This window comes from Glycine max, chromosome 11 (genome assembly GCF_000004515.6).
Source record: "Glycine max cultivar Williams 82 chromosome 11, Glycine_max_v4.0, whole genome shotgun sequence".
Classification (NCBI taxonomy): domain Eukaryota; kingdom Viridiplantae; phylum Streptophyta; class Magnoliopsida; order Fabales; family Fabaceae; genus Glycine; species Glycine max.
In genome coordinates, this window is record NC_038247.2 from 185,739 (window position 1) to 196,585 (window position 10,847).

The following is a 10,847-nucleotide window of genomic DNA, read 5'->3' on the forward strand; positions in this document are numbered from 1 at the left end:
GCCTATATATGGACCAAAGTTGGTCGGAGCCCCGATCTAGGCAGTGACTACTTTTGGTCTTATGCAACCAAGTGCGATGACGATGACTATGGCTGTAAGGAGGGTACTTGGCTTTGCTTAAAAAAAAACCCCTTTTCTGAATCTCAATCAAAATGCAAACTTGCGCCATATTCTCCCTTCTCCTCGTCATATCTCCGCATTTTCAGGTAAATCATCTAATCAAATCATTTCGCTTACATTTCTTATAAAATAATTTGTATTATACTACTGATATGGTCTTGATACTACTACACTTTTCCAGGTATAATGTCGCACTTAGTAATTTCTGTATAGGTGATTCATGTGTAATCCACAATGGAGTCTGCATTGGTCAAGATGGTAAAGTTGGATTTTTAAGCTTCCTTGTTTTATATAGTCAATACACTTTAAGAAAGAGTAAGAGTCCTAGTATGGACCTTACTAATCACTATAGAGCAATTATAATATTTGTTGTTCAGAGACGTTTAATGTTTTACACAAGATGATGCTTATTATTGAATAACTGATACGCACATATTTAAATAACCTAATTTAACACTGGACATACCTTTTGAAAGAACAGTTTTTGTCTAATAATATTGATGTATATGACATGCAGGATTTGGATTTTACGTGGATGGTGATGGTAATATGATAAAGAAGCCTCAGGTTGGTTGTATGTCTTATTGTGAATGGATTTAAAACTCTGTATGTTGACAGGTGCTTTTCATAAACTAGATTTTTCCATATTTAGCACCCACCTTCCTTAGTTTGTACTAGACACAATAAAAATGCTTTTCGTGCTTAAATCTGTCAGATGTTGAATGTAATAATTGGGAACAATGTGGAAATTGGTGCAAATACCTGCATTGATAGAGGCAGGTTAGTGGTTTAATGGTTTTATCATTTTATTTTTCGCTGAATCTTGTTTTGAAATTAAAATGTGTTCTAATTTTGATTTTCACTTGCTTTATTTCTAATTTACTCACTCTTTGTTTATGCAGCTGGCGAGATACAGTTATTGGGGACAATTCAAAAATAGATAATTTAGTTCAGGTTAACATTTATCTTTTTCATAATTATTAATTAAAAGAAAAAAGATTTGTTCGTTTGTTCTGATTGGCCATAATGTTGTAATTGGGAAGAATTGTTTGCTTTGTGGACAAGTTGGGATTGCAGGTTCAGCAATGTATGTTATCTTCATTCATTTTTGTCCTGCACAGTGAATTTTGATTTTGACATTTCTGGTTTAATTCGAACTAAATTTCTAGATGAGGCTTTTGAATTTCTACTGAGTTACAACTTTGGTACTCTGGTGTGGTCAGCATAGGAGATTATGTGACTACGGAAGGAAGGGTAGCAGTACGAGATCATTTATCCATCATATCAAAGGTATGTAATTGTTTCCTGATCTTACAAGTTAACCTCTCATAGCCTTGGTGCATTGAAGATGACTAGTGATCGGTAATTAGTGAATGAATAAGTGGTCTTCAAGTGGTTGTTCTGAGACCAATACTATTCTCAATCAACTAGATAGGTTTTGGAAAGTGGTAGAGTAAAAGTCTTGAAAGACAATGGGAATACATACAATACAAGTTGGTTAATCTGATGTTTTATATCCCTTCATATATGCCTGTTCTCTAATCTGAGTAGTCTGCAAGGGGCATAAGTTGCAATGTCGTGCTGTCAGTACAACCTGGAATTGTTTGCTTTCTGGACTAAATATTGATCAATCAACACTACTTGACTACTATATATTTGGTTGCTGCTATACTGTTTTTATTTTTGAAAAATTAGGAACTTGGGGTTTAGGAGAAAATATCTGATTACACAGCTTTTGCTGGTTCAACTTGATGCAGCAAGTTGTGTAACCAAGGACATCAAAGAGCCTGGGGACTATGGTGGCTTTCCAGCTGTAATGATTTAGCTTGCTTTATTTAAGTTGACAATATGGCATGCATATTTCCTGTTGGGTGTATCTATAAATTACCTCATTTGCTGCTTTGCAGGTTTTAATTCACCAATGGCGGATACAAGTTGCCAGTAGATGTCAGACTCTGGTATGAAGGAATCCTTAAAGTCAGCAAAATATATTTTGATATGTAGTTAGTACTTAGTGGAGTCTAAATACTTGCCTCATGAAGAACTTTTTGTGCAGTAATTTCTGATCGATTGTTCAGTAGAGAACTGTAAGCAATTAATGCCAAAAACTTAAATGCTGAAATCAATATGTAGTTAGCACAGTTTTCAGAGCTAAATTTTTGTTTCATTAAACACACCATTAAATGAATACATATTACAAGAGATTTGAAAATGCAGAAGTACTGAATTCTTTGATTTCTATCTGATATACTACACACTACGTTCTAGAGTAATACTTCTACTATATGGAAGAAATTTTCTTAAACCACGTCAATCTCAAACCAAATGGTCTCCCTATATTTTAGTTCCACGTTCATAGGACCCATCAGATACTAAACTTTTTCTTGTTTCTGCTTACACCAGGGGTAGAAGCAAGGATATGTCCCATGTACAGTGGAAGCAAGAATCTTTCTAGGTACTGTAGGGAAAGTAAAGGAAGGGAGGGGAAAAAACCAATGAAGGAGATTAGGTCAGTGCCTTATTTTGAACCTTCCTAGTTTGTTGGAATTACGGCTAAGTGGGTACTTTTTCTTCTTACGTGAGAGCTTCCCATCGGAATCAATTGGTAGAATACCTTTGAGTTGTAACCCGTGGAACTTGCTCTTAATTCCCCATGTCTTGTATCGGTATCTTGTGATCAAAGCAACTTTTAACTCTGTGGTTGCATTTGAGATGGCACTGAAGAGAGGTTTGAATGGTCGAGGTTTGGCATTAACAGTATCAGATACATCCCGGGTGTTGCCAGTTCCTTGATGGAATGGGACTATAGTTGTCTCCCCCACCTCGTCCTCAGGCTCCCCATATAAGAAACTTAAAATCGTTTTGTCATAGTAAATGCTCGAGTCCTTGTTTGGGTTTTCAATTTGAAGGCTGTAAAAGATGGTGCAGTTTTCACTTGAGTTGGAGGGATGTTGTATGGAGATGAACATAATGGAGTAGGAGGGGTTCTTGGGACGTAAGGCCAGCCACAGGCACAGAACAATAAGGCCTAAGAGGCCTATAACTTTCAGGGGCCATATGTAGAGACTCTTGCCTTCACACATCCTTGACAAAAATGATTGATATTTCATTAAAGTGTTGTGAAAGGGTTGATGAAGTATGAGCCAGGGAAGAATATATGCATTACTTAAGCACGCGGGAATGCTTACAACTTTCATTTATCGTTGCATTGGTAGCCTTAATCTAATTTATGAAAAATAGAGATCAGCATCATAAAGGAAACAAAGGCCCTCTTCGATACAACCCTGCAGGTGTTGGACTTTCCTTTTGGGCCCCATGTATGTCGGGTCTGAATGCTGTTTCGTGTCAAATAAATATGCACCAATTCTTGCATTCTTACAGCAGCGTATTAATTTACATTTTTATGCGTTATAAATTAATTGGGTTAGGAGTTTTAGTTAATTCGTATGCATATTAGTTATACCAATTAGTTTTTTTATTTTTTGGATAACTTTTTTGCGATTATTAGAATAATTACCACATCGCACTAGTCATTAGTCTAGACGACAGAAAGGATATATTCACGGAGAAGTATTATTATCGGATTAAATATGCAGTAAAAAGGAAATGCATTAATGTAATGATTTGTATCTTATGTCACCTTCCGTAATAAGTATTAGACAATGAAGTTTTCTTGTACACACGACTTTGTATACATGGAAAAAAAATATAATTTAAAATGCAAAAAAATGTTTAAAAGACATTGATTTATTAATTTATAATTTATTATAAATAATATTTTAGTATAATATGTACAGTTTTCATTAAGAATAATACTGTAAATTATCAATTTTCTTAAAATTATGGTTAAAAACAAAATGTTAAAAGTAATTGGAATTACTTCACTGTAACTTTTACTATTTGTTAAAGTAGGCTACGCGTATTTGAGTAAATTATACTCCCTCCCTCCTTAATGTTATTCATTATTACATTCAATACTTATTCTTTTTTTAGGGAGGAAGTAAAAGGTTGCGGGTTTAATTTTTCCGCTAATAAAAAATTAATCATTAAAAATGAATATTTATTGATAAAGAACACTCTTCCTTTTTTTAACCATGTAAAAAACTCTTTAATCTTTTAGTTTTTGTTACATGACCTCTTTTTAGGTATAAAATGTTACATTGTTCCTTTCTTAGGCCGAAAAAATGTTATTGATCCCTCTTGAAAGAGCTCAAAGTAATTTCAAAGTAATATAAAAAAGTGAAGGAGTATTAGGTATAATAAGAATAAATCTCATTGGACATTTGTAATTTACTCTATTTAATAATAAATTTTGCTAACTCTCTTAGCGATATCACCCTTTATAATATATGTAATATACTAGTAATTATGTATGACAAAATAAGGAACTCTATCAGTTATTTCATTAATCTCTTTTTTTAGGAAAGTTGTTTTATCAATCTCGTTTAACCTTCTATACCATTTTGTTGATCTTTCTTTCTTCTTCAGAATTTTGTTGATCTTTTAATCATGTTAACTGTTTTTTTTTATTATTATTGATTTCATCAATCATATCATTTACATATAAAAAGTACACATTACTCTTTGTCTTAGATATTTTAATCTCGTTGAAATTTAAATGTGCTATAAATAGTCTGAGCAAATGATTTATTTACTTGAGTAGATATTGTCATGTACTCTTATCTCCTTTGAAATATTTTCTCTTTCTTCACTTACAATCATTTTCCATCACCAACTTATAGGAATCCTTTATAAAATTCATACGTAAGATCATTTATTTCTTGACTGAAACGTAAGATAATTTATTTCATCCAAAGATATAACGTTGATAACTTTCATATGTTTGAGTTATATGCGATCTTAAAAAATAAGCTAATTAAAATATAGGCTTAATTATGTCAATTTGGGACATGTGTTTTTTTAGTCTAAATTTAAAAATATGTTTTTTGTCTCTGAATTTTAATTTTTGATACAATAAATTGATACTTTGTCACTGGTTTATTTTAATCTTGTTTTTTTTTTTGAAAGAATAGCTCTACCTTGTAAGAACAGTAACGGTAGTACACACTGAACAAAAATGTAATTTTCACCTGGTCTTTCTATTTTTACATTATAATTTAATCACAAATTAATCAAAATATTTTTTTTTTAATTTAACAATTATTTTAAAATTCATACTAAAAATGGCTTCTTATTAATTGATATTATAAAAACCTTTACACAAATAATACATTTCTATCAAATTTAAAATCTATACATAGTCAATTAGTAGAAAAATATTACCAATTTAATTTTTAAAATTTCACAAATTCATGATACATAACAATTTATTAGAATAAAAAACATTTATACTAAGGTGGATATATTATTTATTCCTAACAAATTACAAAACTTTAATAATACGAAATTCATTACATGGCACTCCAAAAATAGAGAAGATATAGAAGGCCTCAAACAAACTAACCCAATATCATGGCTCTCGCTCTCTCTCTCTATAGCTCTTAGTCTCTCTCGATCTCCCTCTCTCTTACACTCTTTCTTACCACCGATTTCTTCGTCGCTTTGTTTCTTTCTCCAGTCAGTTAATATGTATGACAAAGAAACAAAAACAAAGAGAAAATATTCAACAGAGACCAGTTACAACAAGTCACTTTGTTATCTCTACCCATTTATATTATCAATTCCTCCACAAAGAAACAACAACTCTTTATCTATCTTCTCTATCGGCAAGACCCTACGTAGGTTGCGGAAGATAAAAGGATCGATTCTTCACTCAAGACCCAGAGAGAAGAAGACCACGTAAGTCACGTCAGACTCTGTAAGTGAGTTTTCTTTTTTTCTTCTTCTTATTGGGAGTTTGGTTTTCCTTACCAATCGAAAGGAAGGTTAAGAAGAAAACACGAAAACTCAGGCTTGTGGTGCACGGGGCTATCTTCTAATTGTATTTATAGTTTTGACTAATCAGGTATATATATCCTGTGCTGTGTCCCATTCGGTACGCAAGCCTCAACATATACATTTTTCTTCTTCTCTTTAAGATGGCGGAAATCCCGAAGTTGGTAAGCATTCATTTTCCTAGCTAGGTAAACAGTTCCATTTTTTGAGTCATGGTTACGGATGTGTTGTTTTTCAGGATTTGTCGTCTTCTTGTTTTGACCATAGAGAGGCTTTGGATTCGGAACAGAAGAGCCAGAAAATTTTAGTTTCGGATCACATAAACGCATTTCAATACACAGCCGATAGCTTTGTGATCGATATGGATGCCTTCTCTTCCGGCCACAACAAAGATGCCACCAATGCTAATTCCAGAATTACGGTAACTCTCTCTCACTCCTTTCTGAAAAATACTCTAAATTAAAGCCATGAAGATTACTAGTGCATTTTTAAATATTCAACTAGTACCCAGGATATTATTTACCTTTTTTTAATACATGATGGATCATTTCTAAGAATCCAAAAGTTAAAATATTTAATTAATAAAAGGAAAAAAATATTATAGATTTTTATGTAATAAATACAACTTTTTAACAGAGCACTTGATTTTTAACTAAATTCTTTACCTTTTTATTACATTTATAACAAAACCGGTATTAAGGAAAAAAATCTTATAAATATTAAATAAGAACTACAAAAAGAACTTTCTTCTCTCATTCTGTCCCATATCAAAGGAGTGGAAAATATGAGTCCCACATAAAATACATCCCCCACTTACTTTCTTTAATTTTTCACGCATAATATGCATTTGGAACGAACCATCTCCCAAAGATGTCTTCTTCTTCTTCTTTTTTTTTTTTTTTTGGTGTCATCCAAAGATTTCTTCTTCGATGATTCTTTTGGCTTTAAATGATTGTTTTACTTTTAAATTTAATTTATTTTAACATATTATTAATTATTTCAACCCACAAAAAAAAAGAAGTTGCAGAGGAGTCTTTCCAGGAAGGGATCCCAGCGTTTGGGTGACAGGAAGGTGAATAACAATGCTACACTTTATGATAAGGATATCGCTCCTGCTATATGCTCTCCAAAAGGTACCATTGCCCTAGCAAAAACACAATTTCATTCATCTTATAATTTATTTTTTTGTCCTTTTTATTAATCTTATAAACGTAGACCGAACGATTCCACTACTCTGGATTTGATTTTATTTCCTTTTGCTATATAATGTACTATATCTTTGGTCGAGAAGAATTTTAATATAATTATCTACACGTTTGTTTGTTTCCATTATCTGGCCCTTATGGACGTGGCTCGTTAGTATAAAATATGAATTTATTATATATAGGACACAAGTGACATATTGAAATGCCTCCTCCATATCCTTAGTTTATGTACATAAAATATTTCATTACCAACCTGTACCTGTGTCAGGCCAAGATGGATGTTCCATGGCCCTGATTGTTAGGTCTCACCTTGCTGGATTATGAGGTGTGTTATTCTTATAAGTAGGTTTAGGATTCACAGTAAAAAAAATAAAATAATGTGACCACACTGTCAGAGTGAGTAAAACTGTAAACTAAGATTTATGAGGATGATGTAAGTAATTTTTTGTCCTGGTGGTCACTGGGGGTTGAGGATTAGTTAGGATGATTTTATTTTTATCTTTTTTTCAGAATGCCTATTTGAAGGGGCTAGCTATCCCACTCCGTGAACCTGTGAATGTAATGGGACCATTTTAGCTGTCTGTAAAATAGTGCTCTGGGTCAACCCTAGTAGCTAGAACTAGAAGGGAAATAGGTTAGGGGGAATCAGTTTGGTACACGTACATTACAATGCTATGTTTGTAGTTCTTGGGTACCCCACACAAGAATTGGCATTTTCTGACGTTTGAACAACCTTGCGAGCTAGTAGCAAATCCTTATACTAATTATGGTTGTGGATATAAATCATTAATCTGTATGCATAGGTGCACTTGTTGGGCCTTTCACGCCCGAAAAGCCAGCAGGGATGGAAGTAGGGACCATGGATCATTCCATGAACCCACACGTCCATCATCCGATTACTACGACAGCCAACAACATCCCTACAGAGAGCAAATGTAGTATAACTCGGAGAAATAGTTTTAGACGACCTTCTTCATGGGCCATTGATCCCAAAAGGGTTCTCCTTTTCTTTGCCACCTTGTAAGATTTCAAATCCTACATTTAATAGCTCTGTTAATTACTTTGTCATTTTCCCTGAATTGCTTTGTGGATGTTATGAAACATGCAGGTCAAGCATGGGAACAATGTTGCTGATATACTTCACTCTGACAATCAGTAAGCAAAGTGCAGATGAATATGGGGGTGATTGGAAGCATTGACTGAAGGTTTTGGATTATGATGCATTAATTCTGGAGCAAAGTTACGTTAAAATCCCAGAAATGGAGCAACACTGCAGCAGGTGTAGCAAAGCAAAAGCTAGCCAAATTTCGGCCAGCCTGATGTCAGAATCGGTTAAAATCTGCTTTTCGACGTCGTCTCTTTGGCAACTACAACTACAAGAGATAAATTAAATACAAAGACATAATATAATGTAGTAAGGACATTGCCCTTCAGTTTATATGCTGCGTGATCGCAGGGCTTAGTGGAGGATGGATCATAAAGTCACATTTTGCTATTTCTGATCCATGATCCTTATCTTAATACCCTCTTTTTGTTCTGCTTTGCTCGTGCATGCAATCTAAAAGCAAGTGACCAACCTTTTTAGTGTTGTGAGTTTTCATGAAAGCTGAGGGAATTAAAGAAAGCCATTACCACGAGAGGCGGCTAGAAGCTACATTAGTGTTTGCCTGGGCAGTAGTCACCAACGCGTGCTTAAAGGCTTTTTTTCCCCCTCTGAAAAATGTTGGAGTCCTATAGTGCTTTTTCCAGGGACAAAGAATGTTTATTTATTTCGGAATAGACTAGGTATGAATGCACTTTGGTCGAAATAACTGCAATTGTGGATGTTACATCCGTTTTCCCAAGCAACATATGTAAGCCAATGTTAAAATGAAGAGATAATTTTGAATTTTTTATTTTTATGGTCTCTTTTTCATTTTCTTTTTTACTAAATAAAAAAATAATTAAAAAAAATCCTATAATTTTTTGTGAATCAAAATATAAGGCCAAATATTGTAATTTGGAAGTAGGATCACCACAGAAAACACCTATTTGTTTGTTGGGGGGCTGAGTGATATGTGGACTTAATTACATGATAGAACTGTTGAACCTTTTGACGTGGTAGAATAACGACCATTCTGCGCACTCCCAACAGAGAACAATGAACATTCTGATTTCTGATAGATTCTGAGTTTTGAGAAAAAATAAAGAACGAAAGAAAGATTCAAAGTGCTTGTTCATCTATGTTTTGAAACTGATAAACATTTCACCGTCCGCTGTAGATTGATATATGACAACTAAAATAGGCATAGCTGTCCACAAGGAGTGGTAGAAAATAGAGAACTATGGTGCTTTCAACGTTGTAGTTCAACATAGTGGAGCCTGCACTTATGCTTGAGGTCAAAGTCAAACATCATTAATCGATATTTAAGCAACACCCAACCATGAATCAAACGATATTTTATATTTTAAAATTGAAAGTACGTGAGACGTCAAGCACTAAAAGGCCCATTAGCTAGGATATATAGTTTAGTTTAAGTGACACCCATCACAATACGTACTCAACAGACCCGCGAGGGCAAAGTCAGCCGGGCCTGGACTGGGCCCGTCATCTTGCACAATGGACAAGTTATTGGGCTCACCCATTAACTCGCCGTTTTACTTAGCAGATGCACTCGTTGAATGCACTATATCTTTTTAACATATTAAGTATGTTGACAAAAAAAAAACTCATTAAAGTATATGATATCAGTTTCTTTATAGTAGGAGTCATATAAAATATATTTAATAATGAGTTGTGGAAACCAACTATGCTAACTTGAAGTAAATTACACTCTCTTTTAGAGAAGTTTAAATTATGTTATTTTTATTTTAAAGATTTTTCTTTTTTCTTCCTTAGTTAACATATGTTATGATTTAGTTATTCATTTTAATTATACGAATACGAACCTTTTATTGCTATTTCTTTTTCCGCTTTCAATATTTTCAATAATCAGGTTTAAAACTTCAGTATAATCTTCTGAGCTTTAGAAGACAAAGTAAAGACTCTAAAAGAAGTTTTTAAAACCAATAGTATATGTGAATATTTAGAATATCATTTTATCTACTAAAGCTTTAAAACTGAAAATATAATAATAAAAAATTAGGTTCAAGTGACCTTAAAAATTAAGAGGAAATAAAAAAATCTTTTAAAAAATTATTCATAATTGCTCACTTCGGCTGATAGACTTTTTCACATGGAAATAAATTAAAGTATAATAGATATTGATTTATTAGGAGGTTTTAATGTAATTTTTAAAAGAAGAAAATAGAATACTGTAATTTAAAAATTGAAAAGGGATATGTAATTTAGTGTTTGAAGTTTGATACTTATACGTTATATATAAACCATGAACGAATTATTGATTTTTTTTTTTTTTTTTTGTGGTGGTGGTGGGGGCCCGCCTGGGGGTTAGTATATATTTATATGTGCTACCAAAGAAACCAGAACACATATGGCATACCAATTCTTCACCTACATGATTTTAGTGCCACCGGCCGGACACTTAATTAAATCCTAATCTTAGGTATCGGAGTACCCTTGTACCCGTATCACTTATTGGTTTATAAAGTAAACAAAACTTCAAATCCTAATTTCAGTAACTATCC

The 10,847-nt window shown here is 33.2% G+C and overlaps 2 protein-coding genes across 4 annotated transcripts; both read left to right on the plus strand.

The window, feature by feature from the left end:
* The first annotated feature begins 45 nt into the window (after window positions 1-45).
* On the plus strand, window positions 46-3,610 carry LOC100815716 (probable UDP-3-O-acylglucosamine N-acyltransferase 2, mitochondrial). The gene is made up of 10 exons (XM_041006506.1): window positions 46-206; window positions 302-378; window positions 638-687; window positions 836-900; window positions 1,023-1,074; window positions 1,164-1,207; window positions 1,349-1,410; window positions 1,878-1,933; window positions 2,028-2,078; window positions 2,524-3,610. The coding sequence occupies exons 3-10, from the start codon at window positions 670-672 to the stop codon at window positions 2,527-2,529; spliced, it is 354 nt and encodes a 117-aa protein (XP_040862440.1). The 5' UTR covers window positions 46-206; window positions 302-378; window positions 638-669; the 3' UTR covers window positions 2,530-3,610.
* A 1,956-nt stretch (window positions 3,611-5,566) lies between these two features.
* Window positions 5,567-8,715, plus strand: LOC100799187 (uncharacterized). Of its 3 annotated transcripts, none has more exons than XM_026124334.2 (6): window positions 5,567-5,919; window positions 6,086-6,179; window positions 6,254-6,436; window positions 7,034-7,148; window positions 8,024-8,240; window positions 8,329-8,715. In XM_026124334.2, the coding sequence occupies exons 1-6, from the start codon at window positions 5,708-5,710 to the stop codon at window positions 8,417-8,419; spliced, it is 912 nt and encodes a 303-aa protein (XP_025980119.1). In that variant the 5' UTR covers window positions 5,567-5,707; the 3' UTR covers window positions 8,420-8,715. The 3 variants fall into 3 exon arrangements, with proteins under 3 accessions (XP_025980119.1, XP_025980120.1, XP_040862441.1); XM_026124335.2 differs by having other exon boundaries at window positions 7,037-7,148; XM_041006507.1 differs by having other exon boundaries at window positions 7,043-7,148.
* The last annotated feature ends 2,132 nt before the right edge of the window (window positions 8,716-10,847 follow it).